Below are 26507 nucleotides of genomic sequence, written 5' to 3'. Positions count from 1 at the left end.
AGAATTTGGATGGCAGAGACAGAAAGCATATGTGATCATCCCTTTTAAAATTAATTTTTTTTTTTTGTCAGGACTTATAAGAATTACAAGAGTAGTTACTGGGTAGGTCTACAAAAGTCTCCCATACAAGGAAGGGGATGAGATAAGGATGCATGAACGCAGCATGTACACTGGAGACTTCAGAACCGTTTCTTCATTTGAACAGTGCAAGTGTAGTGCATATCGAGTCTCTGATACATTTAATAGATGGCTGAGCATCAGCTTCATCCCAGAGCACGCAAGTGGCCTTTCTCTAGGAAGTGATAAACTGATGATGTGCTAATCGTCTCCCCACTAAACATCTTCCCTCTTTAGTAGAAAGCAAGATTTTTGCCTCTCTCACCAAAACTTAAGATGACCAATGACCCAAAGTACATGTAAAGCAGAGAGAGATAAAACAATACATTTTTTAAAAGAAACAGAAGGTGGGGAAAGGGTTAAGGAGGCAGGGCAAAGCAACTTAACTTCAGATCAACAGTGGGGTAAGAATGTGTATAATATCTGGGTAAAGATTATGAATGTATTATCCGCATAACAAAAAACTAGTGGAGTGAAAAAACTTGAAATGTTTTAAAGTAAAATAAATATTGTGGTGAACTGAAAGGATTACTTTAAAGTAGAGACATCTGTGCTGATACATGAAGGACCTTGTCTCTCCTGCATCCATGCTTCCAGGCTCTGGGTATCGTAGCTTCTCAAGTGCAACCCTACAAATTGGGAGCCCCTGGGCCCTGACTCAAAAGAAAGGAGAAGCCCTTCAGCAAAGGTGTGCTATGTGTCTTCAAACTGGCAAATCAGTCTGCCTGCTGCTTTTTCATGAGGCAATACCTTCTACCTGGCATGATACTGTCTATCTTAATGTTTTGTCTTTATATGGTATAATGGTTACTATCAATTGTTTTGGAACAAAAATATACTGTCCATCCCTCATTTAAAGTCTTCTTATTATTTAACATATTAGACAAAAAGTGCATTTCCATTTTTTGTATTAACAAGAGCTTCAATGGGTTTCACTGAAAACACTTTCTTGTACATGTAGAGAAAAAAAAAGTTAATTTTAGTTTTCATAAAAGTTGGAATGTTTATGTGTTCTGAAATATATTTCTCTTGGGCTTAAGCAAATTTTGTCAACTAGTTTTGGTTGTTGAGTGAATCACATTCTAAAATTAGTTCTGAGCTTGTTACAAAAATAAAAAGTAAAAATTTAACCTGTCATCCCACTGGCCTAATATGCACTATGCTTTCACCCAGGAACTCCAGTGTTGTGCTTGTTGTCAAAATATTCTGTTCAAACCTACATATTTTTCTTACATGCAATCCATTAAAAGACAAAAATAAGGCTTTCCCAGTCCATGCAAAAGTATGAGAAAAAGTTAGCGATGGCGAATCCAACTATAGGGTGGTAAACTCAATCCATTCCCTTTCTATTTCTTATAAGTAAATAGAAAAAAAAAAAAAAAGATAAGTACCTTAAATATCATCTTGCAAAACACAGACACATTTAATTAAGTGAACATATTATCAAATTCACACACATACACAGACCCAGAGCTACACATCACAGCAAGAAACCAACAAAAAAGCAGTGTGCAAAGCCAATGAGGAAACGCATGGACACACGGGGGCAGCAGCTGATTTTTGCACCTGGTAAAGCCATCATGGAAAGATCAGCAGGTCAGAAGCAAAGCAAATGGGGGTGCAGGATGCAGGCATGCAATGAGGATGCTGGAGGAAGCAAGCCACTGCACACAGACTGATGGAGTTAATGTATGAAAAAGCTTACTTCATTTAGAAAGCTCACTAATTGGTCTACCGTTAAATAATCAGTTTTGTCTCCATTGCTGAAAAGAAATTTATTAGAAAAAGTAAGTTGTGGTATATGATGCTACAGGAGGCACGATTTACATGTTGACATTTGTGGTTGATAATCCTAAACTTACTTTTCTAAACCTGAAGTAGTGGTGAACTCTTAAAATGGCCAGAGACTGTTTGTAAAGAAAAAAAAAAACACCCAAGAACAGCAAAGGCAATAAATCACTCCCCCTAACTTATAGAAAATATCCGCAATCCTTCTTTTGCATTATCCAAAGGCATTATTATAAAACAACATGTAAGTCATCCATTTGAAATAATTGGAATGAATGGACTTTTGAACAACATAATAACATTCCAAATCGAATCTCGTTAGTTCACATAACGGGTTAATACCTAAAGGAGCAGGTTAACATTGTAGGTAGTTAGTAAAGCCAATGCAGGGAGAGGAGGGGGGAAGTTCCAGGTGCTGCAACCAACTTATGTAAAAGTTTCTCAAAAAATCAGAGTGAACTTTTACACCAAATAAACTAAGGGGTGAAAATGTAACCCTGACTAGACATTCCTAGATACTGTCAACATATTATATGAAGATATTAGGACAAAAAATGGTTTTAAAGTCTAAAAGAGCAAGGATAACTTCGATGTGACACTTTCTCATAAACGGAACTTACATTTTTTTGAAAAGATCCTCTATATCTGTCCGAGGACAAATCTTTTGTGTCAGTTCATAGAACTTTTCATAAGTAAATGCGGCAGGCTCAATTTCATCATTCTGGAAAGAACAGAAGCATTGTCATAAATCAGGCACCGTTCTCTCTCTTTGGAGGATCTACAGAATTGACAGGTTCATGCAGCAGAGTGATGATTACTTGTAATCCCAGGGTTTTCACCTCTGACTCTTCCTGATAGGAGCCAGAAGGTCCAACCGTGGGCCAGCCTACTACTAATACGGCGCATGTAAAAGAGTGTTTCTAGTTACCACGCACCCATGGTTTGGATGTTCAAACACTGGCCACAGCTGGGCTTGCTCTGGGAGATACTCCATAGAACAAACACAAAGAAACATTTCTTCTTCCGCTCCTTGAAGGAACAATGCAACTACTTGCCACAAGGATGCTGACTAAGTCAAAGCCAATGTTTTCTTATGCTTATTTTGTGAATTTTTACAGGCATCATAAAGGGAGTTCTAAAAGAGTTTACCTTTCATACTGAACCTTATATTTCAAATAGGATTTGTTAGGACAGTAACAGCCTAAATCTTTCTTGCAGTTAAGACATTCATTGCAACTGTTTTATTTTTTAAATTTATTTCAATGCAACTATTTTAAATCCAAAGGGCCACAAACTCAAATGTTTTGCCTGGGGAGAGGTGCTTCATAAAATATCACACAGCTGTCCTGAAGAAGTTAATTTATGAGCCATTTTTCATGCTGACATTGTGCATGGTTCTGTGAATGTTGATGGGCTTCTATAAAATAAGCTTTCAATAAGTTGTGCGAAAGAGCAGCCTGCTGCCATTTCCTTTTCTTAATAAAGTTACCAGGAACATTTGGAAATACGTTATTTGAATACTATAATGTTTAGGTTAAAATGCCCCGAAAACAAAAGGAAGGAAGGATAGAAGGGAAGAGAATAAAGGAAAAATTAACTGTACTATATGTGACTGAACCTAATTCTGAATCTAACTGAATCAGCTTAATATAAATAATCTTACTTATTACATGAGGACAAAAATACACAAAGTGGTTTTAGAACAATGTTATTAAATTAATGAATACCTTTCCACTGGGAAGACCTAGCTCCTTGAGTGCTTGAAAGATCACCTTTTCTGTTTTCCCCGATGCAAAGGTTCTAGTAATACTAGGGCAGAAAAGGAAAAAGAAAAAGTTGCTATTAATTCTGTTTTCTGTGATGCAAAGATCCAAGATGGGGGGATAGAAGAAAAGAAAAAGGAAAATAAAATCACTTCTCCTTTCTGGGTATTTTTCACTCCCCAAACTGGCTCCTGCAATGGCCCTCTGCTGACCAGAGCTGGTTGTGCCAGTCAGGTGACTTGATTCTAAGACAGACAGTCCCCCGGGCTACTTGTGAACATATGTATCCAGGATCCAGACCACTAGACAACCACAGTAATAAATTTTGACCCTATCAATTTGCTTTCTTAGGAAAAAGGGATGCAGATGGACCAGCAGCTGTAGAACAGAAGCTCGTGGTGACTTGGGGACAGGAAGGAGGCCCCTTAGGACTCAGCCCATGCCCGGGGTCACCCTTTCCTGGCCCCATACTGCAGCTGACACGCATTATCAGACATATTTCATTTGTATATATATATATTTTTCTAGCCAAGCACCCATGAGCTACTCTGACATGTCAGTTGCCTCAAGGATTGGGGACTTTATTAAGAAAGTGACAGATATTGGGGAGAAGGGAGGCAGGGGAACAATTATTCAGTGTTTCAGCAGAATCTTGGCACTACCCTGAGATGTGGTATTTTTGAATAAGGGTGGTGCCTTTGAACTAGTATGGTGTGCAAGGCTAGGAAAATGGATGACACCTTAAGGAGTGTATTTCCTGATGATGATCACAGCAGAAGAGAGACTTCTTCTGACTAAAACACTGGAAACACTCAGAACGAACACAGCTGAGCAGAGGACTTAGACCCTGGAATCCACACTTGACTCTGAGCCGTATCTGCGCCACCCAAAGAACCTTCATTCCCACCTGAGTGGAAGCTCAGGTAGTTAGTCACCATAATGACATAAATCAGAAGTTCAGCCACTGGGGGAAGAGAGAGCTGACTTTTGCGTGCCGTGTGGCTGTGGAACCTTCCCAGGAGCACAGGACGGTGAGCCTCCTGGCCTCAGCTTGTGCCATGCCCCGCCATTCGTGTGAGCGGAGGCCAGGTCCATGGGCGAGTGCTGACCGGTCCCCCTAGACCAGGGGGAGAAGGCGCCCCTTCCACTGCAGTGACAGCCTCAAGGAGAGACTAGAAGAACCAGCTACAGGTCAGTGAACCGCTGCGCATTCATTCAAAACTTTACTGTTTCATACTCAGTCTAAGAATACTTCAAGAAGTGCACTTTTAAGAGAGTTTGAGACAACTGTATACAAACATAGGGAGGGCTATGAATTCTCTTTCACAGACCCGCAGACATGGTGGAGCATACATGAGTATTAAACCAGTTTCAGGGCAGAGGGTGCTATGCCCACATTTTCCCACTTCTCGAGAGTTCATGGAAATTTCATACATTGGATTAAAAAGTACTTTATCTGCCCTTTATAATGTAGGGGAAAGTAGCTGCTCATTTTGTCATTTTTGAAAAAGAGTATGTATGTGTTAGGGCTGCCCAGGTGGTTCAGTGGTAATGAGTCTGTCTGTCCACGCAGGAGACTTAGGCTTGATTCCCGGCAGACAACGTGATGTTGGGGAGATGGTGTGGCAGGGAGGGAAGAGTCTGCAGGAGGAGGATACTGGCTGGGGCTTGGGAAAATGACAAGGAACAGAAAGCAGGACAAGGACATCTCTCGGGAGTAGGAGGTTAAGAATTTGTGGGGGACAGAGAAACTGAGACGGACAAAACAGGGTGTCCAGGGCCACAAGGAGGAAAATCCATGTGGGAAGACATCAGTGAGGGCAAAGTCAGAGCCCAGAGACATGACTGTTGAGAAGATAATAAAGGCAAGAGCTGGGAACTCCCTGGCTGTCCAAGTTAGGACTCCAGGCTTCCACTTCAGGGAAGTGGACATGAGTTTGATTCCCAGTCAGGGAACTAAGAGCCCGCATGCTATATGGCATGTGTGAGTACATAAATGAATAAATAAATAAAGACAAGAGGTTATGTGATGGCCAGAGGGGCTTGTTCTCAGGCCCATCTTTGCATGAGGGGACAAGAAAAAGCAGGAGAAGGAAGGGAAAAAGACCATCTCCCTGGAGGTGAGGGGTGGGGGAGGGGGCTGCCTTGTCTCCAGGCAGCTTGCAGAGTTATTCTTGGGCCTTAAATGGATTTGGCTCGGGAGTGAGGAGGGTTGTGGAGCAAAGGTGAATTCTGATTTTCCAGAGATGCAGTATTTAGCCAGGAGAAACACACTTATCATAGGTTGAGAGAAACACACTTATCACAGGCTGGGAGCATTCAGATAGCTTCAGAGGGCATTTCTTTGGCAGACAAAATATGTATAAAGGACTGTGATTCATGCAACCCTTTATACACAGCCACACAGAGCACAGCTCAGTGCTTCCCCGCAAATCGTCTTGAATCAAAACACACCACCCTTCCCAAAGGAAGTGTGAGAGAAGCAAATACCCGGAAGTGGTGCCCAGTCCTATCCAATTAAATTCCCTGTTCCAGGAGACCTTACAGATGACCAAGACAGCAGTGACTCTAGAAGCTGAGTCCCCCTCTGCCCTCAAAGCCTCTACAATCCATCCAGCGGTGTTAACACCAGCTTTGCAGTCAAGGAGGAGCATGAAGGGGAGCCCCACAGATCCAGACCTTCACTGCAGCAGGCTGGGCCTTCGGGATGTGGACGGATTATGTGGACGCTGGGCTGTAGGGACCACTCTTGAGGTCTCAGCCCTCTTAGCGCACACTCTCCTTTGGGACTTCTTCTAGCCACAGCTGTTGGTTCTAACTCCAGGTTACAAGGAATGGGAAACAGCAAAAATATATATAAGAAGAGTGACTTTCAAAGCTTTGGTCTGGGTGGGAAGGTAAACTGAGCATGAGTGTGCAGGTTTGGGAGAAAGGCAGATGGCGGAAGAGAAGCACAAAGAAAGAAAGGAGACACAAATTCTTCTTAGACATTAAGCATTGAAAAAAAAAAGCATCGGTTACAACCGCCGAACCCTGATCTAATGACCGTGAAGCCAGATCGCCTCTAATCTTACACACACTACACTAAGTTTCCATTTTAAAACCTCAGAGTGATAGCGATGAAGCCACATTTTAACGTGTTTACTCTTCGCATCCATTAAAACACTCAGAACAATTTCCACCTTGCCCTTGGCAGTTCATCCACACAAAGATTTATCCGCTTTTCACTAGCTCGATATCAATTCTGCTTCAACTCTGTCACACTGCCCCCAGACCACAGGTGTCCTGTGTCAAACACCTGCTAACACTGGCAGCCGCCCCAGAGTTCATGTCAGAGAGCAGTAAAGAGGATGAGAAAACATCTGGGCTATTGCTACGAAAAGAGGCAAGCAATAATTTTGTTCGTGAACAGGCTGGATCAGGCTTCCAAGCTTGTGGAACAGAGGCTTGATCAGCAGGATATCTACAAATGACACCAGAACTGCTGGCTAGGGGTGCTCTGATCACATTTCCTGAACCTTTTCTTGGAAGAAAAATCAGGAGAGCAAGGTATGTAGAAACAGACCCAACTTACATTGCTGGTCTTCACACTGCTATTTGTTCCAAGTTTGGACTTATTACTTCATGTGTATGTGTCTGACTCTTTGTGACCCCAAGAACTGTAACCATCCAGACTCCTCTGCCTGTGGGATTCTCCAGGCAAGAAGAGCAGAGCCAGTTGTCATTTCCTTTTCCAGGGGATCTTCCCAACTCAGGGATCAAACTCTCCTCTCTTGTGCCTCTGGTGTTGGCAGGTAGACTCTTTACCACTGTGCCACCTGGGAAGCCCTATTACTTCCATACTTATTTTTAAATAAAAATGACTAAATATTTGGCAATAGCTGTAGGATCCTGAGATACAATAAAATCATTACCCTGCTATTCTCAATAGAGCAAAGGGTTTTTAAGACAAGGATGAGTGTAAAGTGTCTTTGTCAACAAACACTGATCAAGGTGGTAGCATGGCTTTTTAAGATTTTTTTTTTTTGAGGTGGACCATTTCTTAAAAGTTTTTATTGAATTTGTTACAATATTGTCTCTGTTTTATGTTTTGTTTGTTTTTTTGGCCACTAGGCATGTGGGATCGTACCTCCTTAACCAGGGATTGAACCTGCAGCCCTTGCAATTCAAAGATGTGAAGCTTTAACCACTGGACTACCAGGGAAGTCCCTAGCAGGACTTTTTTAAAAAACTTCTAAAGTAAATGCAAAACTGACTTGCTTGTAAGTTATTAAATAAAAAACAGAATCCTACATATAGGTTCGTAAAGACCACAACAGATGCATGAAGTTGACAACTCTGCTGCTGCTGCTGCTGCTGCTGCTGCTAAGGCGCTTCAGTCATGTCCGACTCTGTGCGACCCCATAGACGGCAGGCTCCTCCCTCCCTGGGATTCTCCAGGCAAGAACACTGGAGTGGGTTGCCATTTCCTTCTCCAATGCATGAAAAGTGAAAAGTGAAAGTGAAGTTGCTCAGTCGTGTCCGACTCTATGCGACCCCATAGACAGCAGCCCACCAGGCTCCTCTGTCCATGGGATTTTCCAGGCAAGAGTACTAGAGTGGGGTGCCACTGCCTTCTCCGTGATAACTCTGGATAACTCTGGAAGCCCTCAATAAAAGGTGAAATAAAAAGATTACTGCCTGGTCTTCTTTACAACATGCATGCCCTGTGTTTCCTCACTGATACCTCAGCTGTGTCACGTGGATACCCTCGTTCATGACTGCTGTCATCCACAGAATTAAGGAAAATGATGATCTCTAGGATAGTTCTATTAAATGTGAAAGGATGCTGAGGGAGATGCCCTTGGGGGAATGCAGAATGGAAGCTTCGAGGCTAGCAGAGAAGGGGGGAAAGGAGAGGCAGAAACGGCCAGTGTGCAGCTGCTCCAAGGCTCTCCCCCAAATGCCATGCAATGGGCGACCTGTGGCCCTCATCCTGATGGTTACAGCCATTCCAAGACAGGCTCCACCTGGTAGCCTGGGTTCTGCCTGTGGCTATTTGCTGGTTGGCTTCTTTGCTAAAGTGTTGGGCAAGAGCTCAACTTGAACGCGAGCCTGGAGAATTCTTGAAGAGCGGGTTGGGGTCCGGGAGCTCATGCTGAGTTCAGGTTCAGGACTCTGAATACACTCCTGGCTTCTGATGGGCAGCAAACGCCCCAGGGCCCAGCCCAGCTTTGGCAATTACCATGGAGTGCTTACCACAAACACCAGCCAAAAAAACACTGGGGAGCTGGGTGAACAACCCCCATCACTCCCACTGCATGGACTTCCAATGGACCCACAGGTCAGGAACAGTCCTAACGCTAGGAGCAGCGGAGCAGAGTGGGGCCCTCAGAGGGTGAGGCATGTTGGCTTGAGGCTGAAGCATAGCTCGGAGGCCGTTTCCGGCTCATTGGCTCTTCACTCCTGGCTCCACCAGGCTGTACCGCCTCTTTCCCCCGTCACTGCTACTTTGGGCAGGGTGAAGGGGAAGCGCCAATCCTGAAGGGGGTGTGGTGGCAGTGACAACACACCCAGACTCAGTGGTGCCCCCTGGCCCTGGGCACAGAGGGCCGACGGAACCCAGGATGAGCGGCAATGTCCAGAGGCATCGCACCTCCTAAGACACATCCCTACCCCCCTACTGTAGGTACAGAACAGAAAAGAAACTTCTCTAATTTTAGCAACGGTTGTTTGGGGTAAGTAGGTGAAAGATGGAAGAAAGTTGAAATTGTTGGTTGCTCAGTTGTGTTCCACTCTTTTGTGACCCCACAGACTGTAGCCCCCCAGGCCCCTCTGTCCACAGAATTTCCCAGGTAAGAATACTGGAGTCGGTTGCCATTTTCTTCTCCAGGGGATCTTCTCCAATCCAGGGACTGACTCTGGGTCTCCTGCATTGCAGGCAGCTGCTTCATCATCTGAGACACCAGGGAAGCTACTTAAATCCCCAAAACCCACTTTTCTGAAAATTAAAAAAAACACTCCTTCATTTTCAGAAGTTCTTTATCAGGCTTATTGCTATGCATTCTGAGGAAAAATGCGACTTTACATCCATAAGTGATTTTTACGAAGTAAACACAGCATCTGATAATGTAATTCAAACTAAGATTCCAGAAATACCTGTAACTAAAGCAATTAACAAGTCCTCATGGGGGCCTTTCTCTGTGGACTGGTATCATGAGGGCCGACCCAGGCTGTGCCGAGCACTTGGGAATAACTGACTTACCTCCTAACTGGAATTTTCCCATTTGTGTTGGTCATAAATGCCAATTTCATCCAGCTGGAAAACAACAGTAACAACTGTTTTAATGTTTCTTGGGAGGAATAGCTTCCATCTGGTTAAAAACTTGAAAAGAAAGTTCCCTCAAACAAAGACTATTTATTCAGAAAACCAGAGACAATCGCACACCATGAGATAAAGTTACTGTTTGTCAGATTTAGCTAATAAAAATATAACTCTCAGTTAAATTCGAACTTCAGATAAATAATACTTTTTTTTAACTATAGGTATGTTCCAAATATTGCTTAGGATAACTAAAACATTATTTGTTACTTATTTAAATTTCACCGAGAGTCCCATATTTTATCTGGTAATCCTAGACGAATTAGGAAATTGGGTGTTTGCATTGAACACAGCAAATTATTGGCACTTGTTTGGTGACTGTTCTTGTCCTTGACTGCTGCTGTTTAATAATTTACTAAGGGGTTAAGAAAGGCTAGGGCATGGTGACAGCAGCAGGCTTGTCTGAAGTCAGTGGGGACGCCCCCGGCCCTCACCCCTCTGCCACCCCAGGGAGCAGGGAAGTGCAAAAGGAGAAGCAGGCAGGCGCGAGCCCTCTGTGACCTACTCCTCATGCAACTGACGGATGGGTGGACACCATCTCCATGAAGGAATCTGAATCCTTAACTTGTCCCTGTCAGAGAAGTTCATCAACTCAAACTGATGGTGAGAAATGCTGTGCTTTTCCCAGGTTTTCAGGACTCAGGGGGGCCTGGAACACCTATCCTTTGGTGCCAGGGCTGTTCTTAGCTACGGATCCCATTCTCACCATTCTTGTAAATAATCTAACAATCTGCAGAACATGAGGAGTTGGTAAAGCTTCTGTCTTAAGTCAGTGTTCCTCGAAGCACAAATGGCTACCTTTAAGGGGCTGGTTTCAGGACCACAGGAGTAAGGCAGTGGGCAGACAGGGAGGGACAGTCACATCAAGCTGTGCTCTCAGCCGGGCTTCGTCCCGAGGCCACTGGGACCTCTGAAGTGTGATCTGCGCCAGGCCTGGCGGCAAGGGGGCAGGCTCTGATATCCTGTCTCAGCCTGTCATTGGCTGTGGGCTTCCTTTCTGAAGAAGGGGCGAGTGTGGGGTCAGCCCTCCTAAACCAGGGACATGAAGGGTCAACCTTAAGGGACGCTGTGGATTTTGATATGGGCAGGGGTCCTGGAGCTGGGCCCCTGGGATACTCTGGGAGGTAATGATCTACTGGTGATCCTCTGTAGGCAGAGGGTGGTCCTCTGGAGAAGCAGGCAGACGTGAGTCCTGAGTGACCTCACCCTCCAGCAGCTGGTGGATGGGTGAACACCAGCAATGAAAAGCAGTCTGGGTGGGACACCCATGAGGGCAGCTGAGATCTGGCATCTGGACACAAGGAATTGGCTCCCCCAGGCCTAAGAGGGCATGCCAGAAGTCTGAGACCCTTCGGGATTCCATGACCTCAAAATATCTGCTGGGTTGCTCTTTATTTTTAAGAAATCATGCCAGAGCAACTGCAGAGGGAAAGGAGAAGCAGCTGCACAAAAACAGGAAAATACACGACTGAACAACTCCCCTCTTCTAAAACAACAGGGAAACACTGGAATGAGGACATCAGAATCAAAATAAGTAATTCTGAGTTAGGGGGAGTGAGGGGCCAGGCACCGGCTTTGCATGGCCTCATTTGCTCTGCGAGGACTCTTACGAGCGGTGTCACCACCTTGATGCACAGATGAGGACAGTGAGGCACAAGGTAAGAACTTTCCCAAAGTCCTCGGGCAACGAAGTGGCTAACGCCGGGGATTACAGCATAGCCCATGCTCCCAGAGCGCCGCCAAAGGAACCAGAGCAAGACACGGAAGGCCTGGGGGGCAGAGCTCTCCTTCCATCACCCAGAAGCCAAGGAGTCCCACCCTGGGTGCTGGCCGGGCCCGGCTAAGAGATGCGTGCAGCTTGCTCGGTGCAGGCTCTCCCCGCACCACCCGCCGCCTGCCCCGGGCCCCGGATCACTGCTTCTCAAACAGGCGGACTGGGGCTTTGGCTAGGGTTTCTACTTGAGTAACTTTCACGTCACCCATAAAGAATAACTTGATAGGGTTAAAAGCTACCACCTGGCGCCCCTCTGAATTTTGGATACAGCGAGCTGGGGGAAGGAAGGCCTGCCTTTTGAAGTTCAGAAGTACCTTTGGATCCCTGACTGCTTGTGAAACAGTCCCTGGGGTCAGTGCTCCTCTCCCTCCAGAGTGGTGGGTGCTTCTGCCGAATGGAGCGGTACTCCCCATCCCTCAGTCTCATGCAGTAGAGGCTTGAGCTGCACCCAGCCCCCAGCTATGGCACCAGGCACACAAAGCTACTATCGGCAGCCTGGGGACACAAAAGCCCAGGCCCACAACCCAGGGGACACTGAGGAGGTGGAGTTCCAGTACCTTCCTGCCACCAACCATTCCCCTCAAATAAATTTTGGGCTGTGGGCATCACACAGGCCTGCCAGGTGGCAGGAAGGGTACCAGTGTGTACTGGTCAAAGACTTCTCCAAAGTCAGGAGCTCAGCGGGGAAGGCAAGGCAGGTGCTGCCCGGTGCGTGTACGCAGCCTTCATCTAGTCTGCATTCGCTTGGTAAACGCCAAGCGCAAAGGGTCATGCAAACAAAACTCACTGCTTCTTGAGGCACGTCATCGGGCTGACGTTGTTGGCCCTGAAGTTGTGAATGATGGATCTCAGGCCTTCGACCCATTGCTGAAAAAGAAAGAGAAAGTGTTCCCAGTGAGCAAATCCACCGGAGCTAAACCGGGAGGTCCTTATTAGACAGCCCATATCCATTTAGTGGAAGAATAATATATGCTTTTCTTTATCTCCTTCCTGCCACACACCCATTCGCATCAAACGCTCAATATTTTGTGCTTCAATAAACAGCTTTCACTCATTCCATGAAGATAAATGCGGCACACACAGTCATTAAACACTGGGCTGTCATGAAGGAATGCTGCCCACTGGCTGGCTGGTTAAGTCTTCTGTTTGCAGCCTGCTGAAATGTAAGTCCCTTCAGCTGCCAGCAATCTTTACTATTTCTAAAGCAGCATTATACAGTACATAGTGACATGTGTAATTACTCTTGTGTTAGAGGAGGAATGTATTAGGGTTCATCCATTTTATTGTGGGATTCTATTTCAGTGTAAGAATTTGTCACCTCTCTTACCTGTCTGTGTTTTCCAGGAAAGCCTCAAAAAGTAAAGCCGGCACTGACTGGCAGGATACCCAGAAGAAACAGCAATGTGCTTGCACAGTTTCTGTAGAAGGCCTTGGACTTGAGCGTTAGTTTACAACATCACTCCAAGGATTTACAGGGACGAGTGAAGAAGCCCGGGTGCGGCAGTGAAGGAATTTAGGTTTCCCAAGGGCATTTGACTAGAAAAGGCTGGCCTGCGAATTAAGGCCAACTCTGCTCGTGGGCCCAATAACAGATGCCAGTGATGCCACACCAGGCTTCTAAAATAATCACACTCTTGGCAAAACGCTCTGTAGCAAATTCATAATACTGGGGGTTCAAACAGAACTGGGGCCCACACATAAGCCAGCCTTTACCTTCTTAGGTTTACAGTCTGACTGCTGTAGCTCTGTGCTGAGGAGTGAAAGTGTTTTGAAACAGTCATGTAGATGTAGAGTCTACCTGCCCTGTCCGACACGGCAGCCACTTGCTGCATGTGGCTAAATTAAACTGAATAAAAATTAACGAAATTAATTAATTAAATTTCAGCTGAATAAAAATAAAATTCAGCATCTTCTGCACTCATCACACTCAAAACCCAATGGGTGTACCATATCAGACAGTGCAAATAAACAACATTTCTGTCATCACTGAAGGTTCCATTGGATAGAACTGCATAGTATTACCAGGTTGAACATGGTCAAAGGGATTAAGTCACTTGCAAGGGCCAGAGGTGATGACTGAGTTCTATATGTCTGTGTGGTTTTAATTTTAATTGTGATATAATACATACAATGTGAAATTTACCATCATAACCTTTTTTAAGTGATCAGTTAGTAGTATTAAGTAAAAGACAAATTTTTGCACAACCAGTACCTCCAGCCATCTCTAGAACACGTTTCATCTTGCAGAACTGAAATCTGGCTCAGTTAAACAGAACCACTTAAACAACCACTTCCCATTTCCCTCCCCCCCGCCCCCAACCCCTGGCAACCACTCTCCTTTCTGCTTTCTGACTTTAAGTACTTAAGGTACCTCATCTAAGTGGAATCATGCAGTATTTGTCTTTTGTGACTGGCTTATCTCAGTTAGGTTAATGTCCTCCTCAAGGCTTCTCTGTGTTGTAGCCGGTGTCAGAATTTCCTTTCTTTTTAAGGCTGAATAATATTGCATTGCACGTGTAGACCACACTTGGTTTATCTGTTCATCTACCAGTGGATCCTCGTGTCATCGCTAAGACTCATGCTGCTGTGAACATGGGCGTACAGGTGTCACCTTAAGTTTCTGCTTTTGATTCTTTTGGACATATGCTCAGAAGTGGAATTGCTGGATTGTATGGTAATGTTGCTTTTACGTTTTTGAGAGGCTGCCATATTATTTTCCACAGCAGCTACATCATTTTACAGTCTCCCTAACAATGCACGAGGGTTCCAGTTTCTCCACAGCCTTACCAAATTCGCTATTTTCTGCTTTTGTTGTGTTTTGAGAGGTGCCACCCTAACGGATATGAGTCTATAGGAGAATTTTTGTGCTTTCCTCTTTGAGCCCCAGTCAAACCTAACAGACTTCTGGAGGAGGACTTGGGAGAGATGAGGAAAATTTCCTTTCACAAAGGAAAGGAAATTCTGATGACTCTAAATCGCATCGAAAGCCTCAGCAAGCATGATGATGAAGTCAGAATTCTGAGGGAGGAGGAAGAAATGAAATAGCAGCATTAAAGAAATGCCTCAATTATTTTCCTCATCAGACCTTGCTTCCTCTGTCAGGATAAATATGGGACTCTGACTCCCTGGGGATGATCAAGTATCCTGTGATTGGCCTAACAAGCCGCAGGCCCACAGTTTCCCAAGAAAAGACAGAAAAAGCACAGATAATTTGGTTGGCATGAACTGGGAAGCACCGAAGTCTTTGTTACATGTTCCAAAACACAAAACAAAGTCCATGGTTTCCTGAGGGCAAAAAAGTGGACCATTTCTGACACTGTTCATTGGTTCTTTCAGATCATTCTGATTCAGTTGTTTCTAAAAACAAACAACAGAGAGACTGGACTTTGAGGAGGCTTCAGTGACATTCATCCATTTTTTGAAAATACAATGTGGTAACAAATTTGCTTATTTATTGTGATGGAACAGTCCTTGCGAGTGACCTTTGAGGTCATCACACCTGTGACGTGGCTCACGCTTTACTTAGTAGAAATGCCCCCGGTCCCCACAAGCACAGGGAGGAAGCTTCAGTTTCTCCTCTTTTCGATACTAAATGTGAGGTCCACAGCCTTGTCCAAGGTCACACAGTGGCCAGTGCAGGGCAGAGGCAATCAGAACTTGGTTGTCTGCCCTTCGTGTGTCTGGGAACTTTGTCCTCAGGGGTCATCCACATATCTCCTTCCATGACGTGAAAAGATCCATCAACCTTCCCTTCTGTCTGTTATCTTAATGTACACTTGGCATAATAAGGCCAAAACACTGTGGGAAATATGCTAAATGTTTTGCTTTTTGGTTTTGTTCTTATTAAAACATAAAACAGAGGAAATGCCAGCAGGTGTCAGTAGAACCTTAGAATTTAGTTGTAAAGTTAGAAATGAGATAAATGCATATCAACTTCTTTGAATGTTTCCAGATTAACAGAAGCAAAAAAAAAAAAGCCGATTTAGATATGGTTTTCTGAACTGCTGAAAATAAGCATATATGTAAATAGTCTACCTAACACCCCACAAGGCGTATCTTAAAGCCTTGGGCTGCATATTTCTAGAAGGATTATTCCCCGACACGCACTGAGCTCACACACGGGCTCCATGGTGGCTCAGGGTGTGATGCCTTCTACTCTGGGTGTCTTCCCTTGGGTCGGCAGTCCTGAGTGGGCACACGCAGCCTGGACGCAGGAGAACAAGCCCACAGAATCCATTCAGCTACGATGCGCAATCTTCTGCACCTCCTCGGAGGCTGTAAAGGCCCTTGTTCTCTCACTTTCCAGCTCTTCCAATTCTGTCTAAATTAACGTAAAGCTTATTTCAGGCCTTCTAAGGAAGGATCCTTTGAGAGACTCTCGGGGGCCAGTGCTGGATGCTTGGGGAGGGGGAAGGTGGGCAGAGCAGGAGCTGCCCCTGAACGGACCCTGGGGACTTTCCGCCCCTCACTGTCTCTCTGGGACCTTTCACACTTATCTTCGTTATGCAGGCCCCACAGTGTCCATTTTCCAAGCAAATGTCTGGGCTCACCCTTAAACACTAGGACTCTCATAGACAAAATAATCTCTTTCCCATTAAAAACCAAATGTAGAGAATAACAAAAAAAGAAACCAACTCAGAGACACAGAGAACAGGCTGGTGACTGCCAGTGGGCAGGGGGAGAGGTGGAGGGCTGGGGGAGCGGGCGGCAGGGACTGCAGGCACGAGAGGTTCAAGGACATACTGCACAACGTGGAGAGTACAGCTGCTATTCTGGAATAACTGTAAATGGAAAGTAACCTCTAAAATTGTATAAAAGCAAAAACATAAAAAATTTAATGAAAAAATACTCTCTACAGAGGAAAAAAAAACAAAAAACAAATAAAAAACTCCCCAAATGTATAGAGACATAGACGTAACAGACCTAAACCAAAAGATACATGAATTTACAGAGCATGTATCTTGCTTTTTCTCCTTTAAAAACATTTGGCAATTTTGTAAGGTATGAAAATGATATTTAAATGCTCTGTGTATAAAAATGCAAAAAAAAGAAAGCAAAGAGTAAAGACCACTCCAAATCCCATTACTCATCCTGAGAGCTGACAACACTTTGCTGTCTGAGCTTCTAGGCTTTCTCTATACATGTAGTCCTCCTAAAATAACTGGTCCCTCCAGTCAGCATCACTTCAAGTAGAGCTGTTTTCCTTCAACTCAATCTTATTTCTAGATTTTGTTCCAGAAGCATTCTTCTTATTTTTGTTGTTCAGTGGTAAGTCATGTCCGATGCTTTGTGACTCCATAATCTGCAGCACACCAGGCTTCCCTGTCCTTCACTATCTCCCTGAGCTTGTTCAAACTCATGTCTATTGAGTCAGTGATGTCATCTGACCATCACATCCTCTGTTGTCTCCTTCTCCTCTTGCCCTCAGTCTTTCCCAGCATCAGAGTCTTTTTCAGTAAATCAGTTCTTTGCATCAGGTGGTCAAAGTATTAGAGCTTCAACCTCAGCACTAGTCCTTCCAATGAATATTCAGAGTTGGTTTCTTTTAGGATTGCCTGGTTTGATCTCCTTGCTGTCCAAGGGACTCTTAAGAGTCTTCTCCAGCACCACAGTTCGAAAGCATCCATTCTTTGGTGCTCAGCCTTCTTTATGGTCCAACTCTCACATCCATACATGACCATTGGAAAAACCATGGCTTTGACTCTAAGGACTTTGTCAGTAAAGTGATTTTTCTGCCTTTAATACACTGTCTAGATTTGTCAAAGCTTTTCTTCCAAGGAGCAAGCTTCTTTTAATTTCATGGCTGCAGTCACCATCTGCAGTGATCCTTTTTGGTTTTTAGTCAAGGTAGCAAATTTCAATGCAAAAACCAGCAGACCCTGTGACACTCTCTAAATGTGCTATGCAATTTTCTCAAAAGGTAAGCTGCAGGAGCATCCTCTCTAATCATACAGTGTTTGCTTTCAAAGAGAAGGCTACAGTGGAGATGGTGGAGGCATCTTAAACTCACAAGTTAACTGAGACTTGCTCTGTAAGGTGTAGTCCCGGGACCAGCAGTGTCAGACTCACCTGAGAATTGTTACAATGCAAACCATCAGGCACCATTTATGAAATCTGCCCCTTGGGCTGGGAAACAACGCTCATGTTCTTAAAGTCTTGCACCCTGGAGTATTCGACCCAGGACTGAGGCAGAGCCTGGTTCAGGAATTAGAAAACCCCAGGGGTAAAAGCTTCCCTGGTGGCTCAGATGGTAAAGAACCCACCTGTAATGCGGGAGACCTGGGTTCAATCACTAGGTTGGGAAGATCCCCTGGAGGAGGGGATGGCAACCCACTCCAGTATTCTTGCCTGGATAACCCCATGGACAGAGGAGCCTGGCGGACTACAGTCCATGGGGTTGCAAAGAGTCGGACAGGATTGAGCAACTAAGCACAGCACAGGGGTAAAAGCAGGAGAGTGAAGACGCTGGTGATTTAGGCAAGATTCTACCTTTTGAATTGCGCTTATCTGGGATGCTAAAACCATTCTAAAATTAAACAGCAGATCTACCAATGTTTGTACACCATAGACCAATTTCCACATCATGTTAAAAAGGAAAAAATAAAACAACTTTTCTCTTCATGTCAACTATTTTCTCCTGGTTCTAATAAGGAGAGAAATAAGGATAGGTAAAAGGAATTGAGTGCTACGCTGGCAAAAGACCGGTGTCAGTGCTGAAAACTCCCTCCCGGCATGGGACAGAAGGCCCACAGGCAGACAATGACAGTGGTGACAATAAAAACCAGGCAAAGAAAACTGAAAGTCACCTTAACTGCTGCCTCAAAGGTAACAGAGACAGAAAAGAATTGCATGCATAATAAAGGAGCTACGCTGGCAGTCCTAGACAAAGTCAGTTGATAAAACTCAGGATGAAAGGTTAAATTAAGGAGCCTATGCAAAGCACACAATAGCAAACTATTGAAATAGGGGTCCAAACACCAATGTGGGTTTTGGGGAAAAAAAAATCAGCAGATGGAAAACCCCATTAATGATTTCAAAGCCCTTTGAAAGTCAATAATACTTATTAAAGTTTCAAATCCAAGGGAACACTGCTGCTGCTGCTGCTAAGTCGCTTCAGTCGTGTCCGACTCTGTGCGACCCCAGAGACGGCAGCCCACCAGGCTCCGCTGTCCCTGGGATTCTCCAGGCAAGAACACTGGAGTGGGCTGCCATTTCCTTCTCCAATGCATGGAAGTGAAAAGTGAAAGTGAAGTCGCTGCAGTCGTGTCTGACTCTGTGCGACCCCATAGACGGCAGCCCACCAGGCTCCCCCGTCCCTGGGAGTCTCCAGGCAAGAACACCAGAGTGGGTTGCCATTTCCTTCTCCAATGCATGGAAGTGAAAAGTGAAAGTGAAGTCGCTCAGTCGTGTCCGACTCTTAGCGACCCCATGGACTGCAGCCTACCAGGCTCCTCTGTCCATGGGATTTTCCAGGCAAGAGTACTGGAGTGGGGTGCCATTGCCTTCTCCAAAGGGAACATTAAGGGGTGAAAAAAAGAACAACGAGAGCCTTTTTCCCCTTGACAGAGTCTGAGTCTTCCACAAAACAAACCTTTCTATCTGCTCTTCTTTGTACGGATGGGCCTGCATAATATTTATACTTTCCTAGTCAAAATCAGTTTAGGCACTCACAGATAGTCAAAACAGTCTGTCAGCCTGGCTGGTTATCTTGACCACACTAGGTCGAAAAGAACCTCTAAATAGTCACAAGGAAGGAGGGGACACTGTGCTATTCTTGGTCGTCACCCAGAAGCTAAAGTGTCACATTCCCATTCCAAATGGGTTTCTGTTCACTATCATTCCTAAGACACCATTTTTCCATCACTTAAGTGTAACTCTGGAGCTTCCCAGGTGGATCTGTGTTAAAGAATCCGCCTGCCAATACACGAGGCTAAAGAGATGCAGGTTCAATCCTTGGGTTGGGAGGATCCCCTAGAGGAGGAAATGGCAACCCACTCCAGTATTGTTTCCTGGAAAACTCCATGGACAGAGGAGCCTGATGGGCTACAGTCCATGGGGTCACAAAGAGTTGGACATGACTGAGCACACACAGACACACACACGCCTGACTCTACCCATGACAGTCTGATATCTTGTAACAATGTTCTATTGGACCTACAGAATCTTGTCCTAAATAACCACATCTCATTACATACTCCGATAAATATACTGTTGAGAGAATCAGGATATGATACCCCAAAATATGCCATTTTGGCATAAGAATTATTTTGAGCTGAATTTTCCTGAAATCCTTATCTGCCTAAAAGCAGAGCCTCACAACAGAACTGGATTGTCATAAATACTCTCCCCAGAAGCAACACTAATCTTCTCTTTCAGAAGATGAAAAGTTGACACCACACCCAAACAGAAATCATCCAGGACTGCCACACCTCCTGTCTGTCCTCCTCAGGACCCATTTATCTTCCCTAAAAACCATCTGCCCCTTGCCCCCTCTCCACCCCCTGTTAACATGCTATATGAACTCTAAAATTTCACTGCTCTTTGGGGCTTCACTTCTTTCTGTGATGCCCCTGTGCACACAAAATGAAAACTTAATTAATTTATATGCCTTTTCTCCTGTTAATTTGTCTTGTTATCAGCCTATTTCACAGACCCAGTCTAAGTCACACATACATATATACATTCAGAATAAATTTATGCTCGTGTTTACTTGTGCTTTCTGAATGAACAACATACTATAAGCAATACACGATGCTTTTTAATGGCTCAAAAGGCACAGAGCAGCAACATTCAAAAAGAAAATGAGAGGGACTTCCCTGGTGGCCCCGTCGTTAAGAAACCACCACGCAATGCAGGGGACGTGGGTTTGATCCCCTGTCAGGGAACTGAGATACCAATGGTACAGAGCAACTAAGCCTGAGTGCCACACCTACAGAGTCCATGTTCCACCAAGGACAAGACCCTGCCTAACCGCCGGGATCCCATGCGCAGCAGCTCAGACCCAATGCCACCAAATAAATGAACATTTTTAAAAAGAAAAGAAAATGAGATGTCATGTTTATTTTACATAACAATATTTTATATCCATATGGAGAACTCTGAAATAATTGAAGAATTATAAGATTTTAAGAGAACACAAAGCATCATTTTATGCTGGTCAGAAACTACCGGTTTTGTAAGAGTGCATTTTTGGTCTCAACTGTCAGATTTGCAGAATCCTGGTGGTGAGGGATGGGAGAAGAGCTGATGAATTAAAAGGTGTTCATGAAATTGTTTCCGCGGCTGATGCCTGTATTTAAGATCTCTGAGGTCACTTTTTCTCCTGACACATGTCAGTTGACAACACTAGCAAATTAAGCCATGCCAAAATGAACACCACTTGACGTGCAGACAAATGCTACCTGCTGAGGGTCTGAAAGTATCATCAGTCACGGAGCCTCTGTCTGTCTATACTTCCAGGCAACATCACCGATCAGTCCAGGCTGATCAAATGTACAGGTAATCCCACAAACCAAACAGGACTTTCAAGATAAAAAGTACTAAAAAGAATTTAAATCAAAGGGTTTGAGTTTCATTATCTAATTTCCTTTCATTTATGGAAAAAAATCCCACACTTCCTCTGCTCTCTCCCCTAAAAATTGGGGAGGGAAGGAAGAGACATGGCAGCAGGAAAACAATAAAAAGGATGTTAATGGTAAAGATGAATGACTGTCTGCATTAGATTGTTCTGACACATCTGGGAAAATATTGGGCTGAGCAATGCCTCTATGACATCATTTGCTTACTTTTTTCTTTGCAAAACAGTAGTTCTGAAAGATATTGTGTCTCTTCAATAGGAATGAATGAATGAATGAATGCATACCCATTTGGGGGAAAAAAAACTGAATGTCCCTCCTCCTGGCTGAGACTGGTATGAGAATATATCACTGCTTATGAGATAGCTATAGTAAAGAAATTCTGCTAAACAAGGCTTCTTCATGCTCATTTGACCAAAGAACCTTCTTTGCACGTGGACTTTTTTGCGGAAAACACTGTGCAGGCCTCCGATTTCGAGAGCACTGCCCTATGACCACACTTCCCAGAAATATTGACATTAAATTGTTACCTGAAAAGTACAGCAACAACACACTGTGCTACAAGTGGAAGAGACTAGTCCTCCAATTGGGAGCTGCAGCAGAGCGTGTGCAGAACACAGGACCTGGAGTGGACCCGGGACCCAGGGCCCAGTGCCTGGGTTCAAGACACCAGCTCGCCACTTATTGTCTGTGTGAACTTGGGCAAGCTACTCAACTCTCTGGGCCTATTTCTTCCTCTGCAAATGAGAATAATCCATCTCACAGGACTGTTTTGAGAATTAAAGGAGATAATGCCTGCCAAGCACTCTGAACAGTATCTAGCATCCAATATAAAATAAAAACTTCACTGCTGCTGTTCTTCTTATAATTATTAGGGGCCAGTGAACTTTATCTGTAAAGAGCCAGGCAATAAATACTTCAGGAATTGGGGGCCACATATAGCTGTCTGTTGTACAGTTTTTACGTTTTGTTTTAATAATCTTTTCAAAATTTAAAAGCCATTTTTAGCTCACTGGCTATACAAAAATCAGGCTGAGGGGGAATTCCCTGTGGTCCAGTGGCTAAGACTCCACATTCCCAATACAGGAGGCCCAGATTTGATCCCTGGTCAGAGAACTAGATCCCACATGCTGCAACCAAGAGTTCACAAATTGCAACCAAAGCCCTGCATGCTGCCATGAAGACTGAAGATCCTGTGTGCTGCAGCTAAGACCCGCTACAGCCAAATAAACAAAATAAACATTTAAAAAAGTCAGAGCAGAGGGCTGGATCTGCCCATGGACTGCGCTATTATGATTATTAAATTATTTCCTTAGAGGCAAGAGAGTCTCATCTCAGGCATTGCGAACCCACCTCCTCACGTGTCCCGTCTTCCAATTATACCCCAAAGATAAGAAAACACACAAACACATGTAGGCCCATGTTACACACACATTATGTTCCCAATGACATTTTTTTTTTTGCTAGCAGTAAAAACTGGAGCTATGTGGTAAATGGAGAAGCAATTTACAGCTAGTGACATTTTTCTGTCCCAGGGGCCAAAAGGTGAAATTCAAACTTCTGGTACAATTAGAGTAATTCATTTTGCATTCCCTTGGCAGAGTCATTTGATAACACTTGCAATTAGGGCAACCCGAGTGACTGCAGGCTGGGCCCAGGGCTGAGTCTTTTCTCAGGAAACCTTCGAGTTCATGAAACCTCAGCAGAGAAAACATGTCCCCTGTGAAGATCACAGCATTTGGAACAGAAGAGGCTGAGAGGTTTCCAGAGAAGCAAGAGAGGCAACAACCTAGAAAACCCACCTTAAAGGTCATGGGGACTTACATTGAAGCCCAAGAAAACATTTTAAAGGCCAAGAAAATACATGTGATAAAACCGTTAATGATAAAATATAGTACTATGTTAAACTGCTTTCCTGGTGGCTCAGACAGTAAAGAATTGCCTTGTAATGCGGGAGACCTGGGTTCGATCCCTGGGTCAGGAAGATCTCCTGGAGAAGGGAATGGCTACCCACTCCAGTATTCTTGCCTGGAAAATGCCATGGACAGAGGAGCCTGGGGGGCTACAGTCCATGGAGTTGCAAAGAGTCAGACACAACGGAGTGACTAACACTTTCACTTTCACGTTAAATTGTACTGGCATGAGCCCAACGTAATATAAGAGAAAACTGTGTGCACATTAAAGAGACACATTAGAGTATGGGGGTTGTAAATTGGGGGAAGGGGGGCACTCCTTAAGCGGACACGGGTCTTTCTTTGAGGGGTATGCCGCTGTAGAACTAGATGCGGTCATGGTTGCACAGCACTGATACACTGTGCTCAGTCACGGAGTCACGTCTGACTCTTTGTGACCCCATGAACAACAGCCCGCCAGGCTCCTCTGTCCATGGGGTTCTCCAGGCAAGAAGACTGGAGTGGGTTGCCATTTCCTTCTCCAGGTGATGTACTAAATGGCACTAAAATGTTCACTTAAAACAGTTAATTTCTTGTGAATATCACTTGCATTCACTTGTGACAGGCCTCACTGGAGGCTTCTTTCTCACTTTGCTCCCCCTGTGACCCCAAGGAAACCTTCTTGATGAAAGCGACAAGGCGCCTGAGAACCACAGTGAAACCTCTTCCAGCTCCAGTGCTGGGTTCCTGCACGTGCATTTTGGTAAGGAGTTTTACTAAGAAAAATAACACTAAAACCCCACATTTGATGATTTAAGAAACTGGGGCGGGGGTGTTTAAAAAAAATAAAGATAGTCGCCTTTGGAAAGTTAAGGGGTGTAGAGACGGGGAACACAGAGACAGGAGGTCAGGGCCAGCCTGCAGATGAGCAGCCAGTGAGCTCCTTCACACCGTGTGACCACAGCAAGTCCGGGACACTCACATCCCTCAGAGAACGTATTCTAAATTCACTGTCTCTTCCTCTCTTGCCCCAAAGTAACTGGGCCCTCAATTTCTGATGATCTTAGCAGCATGCTCTCAGTTAATCAGATTTAAAATCTCCAATTTCACCTGGAACAGTCTCTTGATTTCACACGTTTCTCAGGTCTTCCTCCTTGTGTAACTGCTGAAGGCAAGAACGACTTATTTCCTTGTATCCTACCTCCGCAGAGCTGGCCCTCTGATGTCTGCTGATGTGGAACCCACAGATTTGAGGGTCAACAGTACAATGTTATTTTATACAAGGGACTTGAGCGTCTGTGGATTTTGGTATATTCAGGGGTTGGGGGGGGGCGCTTCCTAGATCCATTTCCCTGTGGATATGGAGGTACAACTGTACTTCTCAAACTTGAATGTGTAAAGGAAGCACCTAGAGATCTTGTGCAAATGCAGACTCTGATTCAGCAGGTCTGAGGATAAGCCTGAGACCCTACATTTCTAAGTTCCCAGGTGATGATGACCCTGCTGGTCCAGACCTCACTTTAAGAAGCAGTGCTCTGAGCCCGATGTTATTACCGCATTACCTTCCTTGCCAAGGCAGGAGACATAAAAGACTCGGGTTCAGTCCCTAGGTTGAGAAGATCCCCTGAAGGAGGACATAGTAATGCACTACAGTGTTCTTGCCTGGAAAATCCCATGGACAGAGGAGCCTGGCAGGCTACAGTCCATGGGGTCGCAAGGAGTCAGACAGGACTGAGCAACTAAAATGATCATCTTTTTAGAAGGTCAAGATCATGTTGCATCCTTCCTACTACTCAAGCCATGACCTTCTGTTACATCCAAAGAATCTTCAGTTTAGACACAGGGATCCAAGCAACTAATTAGTACCCTCCTTGGCATCTAGTACACATTTTTGTTTTGTAAAGAAATTCCATGTCTTTATAGGGGAAAGTAACTTCAAGGGTCATTCACTATAACTCTCTTCTTTTAAAAATGAGGATAAGAAAGCCCATGTAGAAGAAATGATTTGCCCACATTTATAATTCATCAAAAAATAATTCTAGGATGAACAGCTGAATGAAGGAAGGAAAAAAGACACAAAGGGCATCTTCACTTAAATGTCAGTGAGGTAAACATATTATGCAAACATTAGCATTCACTTTAGTGCAAGTTCATCCATGCTGCATGCCGGCTGTTGTCTCGAGCTGAGGTTCCAAATGATCCACAGACAAGTTTGCTATTCGACACGCACAGCGCTAACAAAAATGAATATATTTGTCAACATTTTAACATCAGGAAATTTCATGTAAAAAATCCAGATGTCCAGTATCTCATGGAAAAAACACCACCAACAACCATCTAGCAACCTCTGGGCCATGTTCTGATGGTTGGAAAACTGGCAAGAGGTAAGTGCCCCCAGATGGGGTATGTACCCCTCACTTCGCTACATTCTATTCCATTCCTGTCTGTCTCCCAGCACCTTTCCATTACTCACATCATCTCCCTGGCTCCCGTAGGCATCTGGGTCAACAACTTCTGGTCTAAAGGAACTAATTTTTGATAATACAGAGATAAATAATTTCAGAGTGCAAAGAGCACCACCATGGGTCAGACACTAAGTCCTGGATCCTGGGACAGACAGTCTGGCAAGAGGAGCATGAGAACTGCTGGAGGAAGGGAGGGCAAAGATGACAGGTGGCCATGGAGGCCCCCAGGACAAGTGTTACCCACTCCACATGCGCTGATGCATACGACCCTCCCAAGGCTCAGAATTTCATGGTCTCCACATTCAACCCAGCTATTAAGCAAATGAGCCCCACTTTCTTTTTGGCAAGAAGAAAACACCTAGGTGAGATGGGGACACTTAAAGCTCACAAATACACATCCACTCATTTGCTCCAATTCACAGCTTGTCCTTAAGAAAACTTTTTACTGCACCTTGCTGATTTGCTTCCCATGAATTTGGGATGGTTTAAAGAAAAAATAAAACAAAAGCACGCCAACAGTCACTCTTGGAAACACGAAACACACACACACGCTCACATACACGCACCCCATCTCAAACTTGAGCCTCAAAAAACCATGAGACAATGTGGTGAAGAACTTAAATCAATTAGTATATTGGGGCTTGGACGATGGATGGGAAATGCAGATTTACAACTGAGCTCCTTTAGCATTCAGCAGGCATCGGCTCAGGTGAGCCTAGGCAGCAAACCAGTAAATGTAAGTTCCTCAAACCAGTAAATGCAAGTTCCTCAA

The 26507-nt window shown here is 44.5% G+C and overlaps 1 protein-coding gene across 16 annotated transcripts in view; it reads right to left on the bottom strand.

Annotated features, from left to right (window-relative positions):
* The window catches only part of PLCB4 (phospholipase C beta 4), a 482400-nt gene that overhangs the window by 124169 nt on the left and 331724 nt on the right, over positions 1–26507 (bottom strand). For 14 of the 16 annotated variants that reach the window (XM_025000312.2, XM_059892392.1, XM_025000311.2 and 11 more), the window contains 5 exons: positions 12591–12670; positions 9913–9966; positions 3633–3714; positions 2526–2626; positions 1823–1880 (listed from right to left, as the gene is read on the bottom strand). In XM_025000312.2, the coding sequence (XP_024856080.1) occupies positions 1823–1880; positions 2526–2626; positions 3633–3714; positions 9913–9966; positions 12591–12670 (375 nt within the window). Of the gene's footprint in view, positions 1–1822; positions 1881–2525; positions 2627–3632; positions 3715–9912; positions 9967–12590; positions 12671–13130; positions 14086–26507 lie in introns of those variants that run through there. The other 2 variants (XM_025000320.2, XM_025000317.2) reach the window with 2 other exon arrangements.

This window comes from Bos taurus, chromosome 13, assembly GCF_002263795.3.
Source record: "Bos taurus isolate L1 Dominette 01449 registration number 42190680 breed Hereford chromosome 13, ARS-UCD2.0, whole genome shotgun sequence".
Classification (NCBI taxonomy): domain Eukaryota; kingdom Metazoa; phylum Chordata; class Mammalia; order Artiodactyla; family Bovidae; genus Bos; species Bos taurus.
Note: the sequence above shows the minus strand (reverse complement) of the source record. Positions and strands in the feature narration are given on the sequence as shown.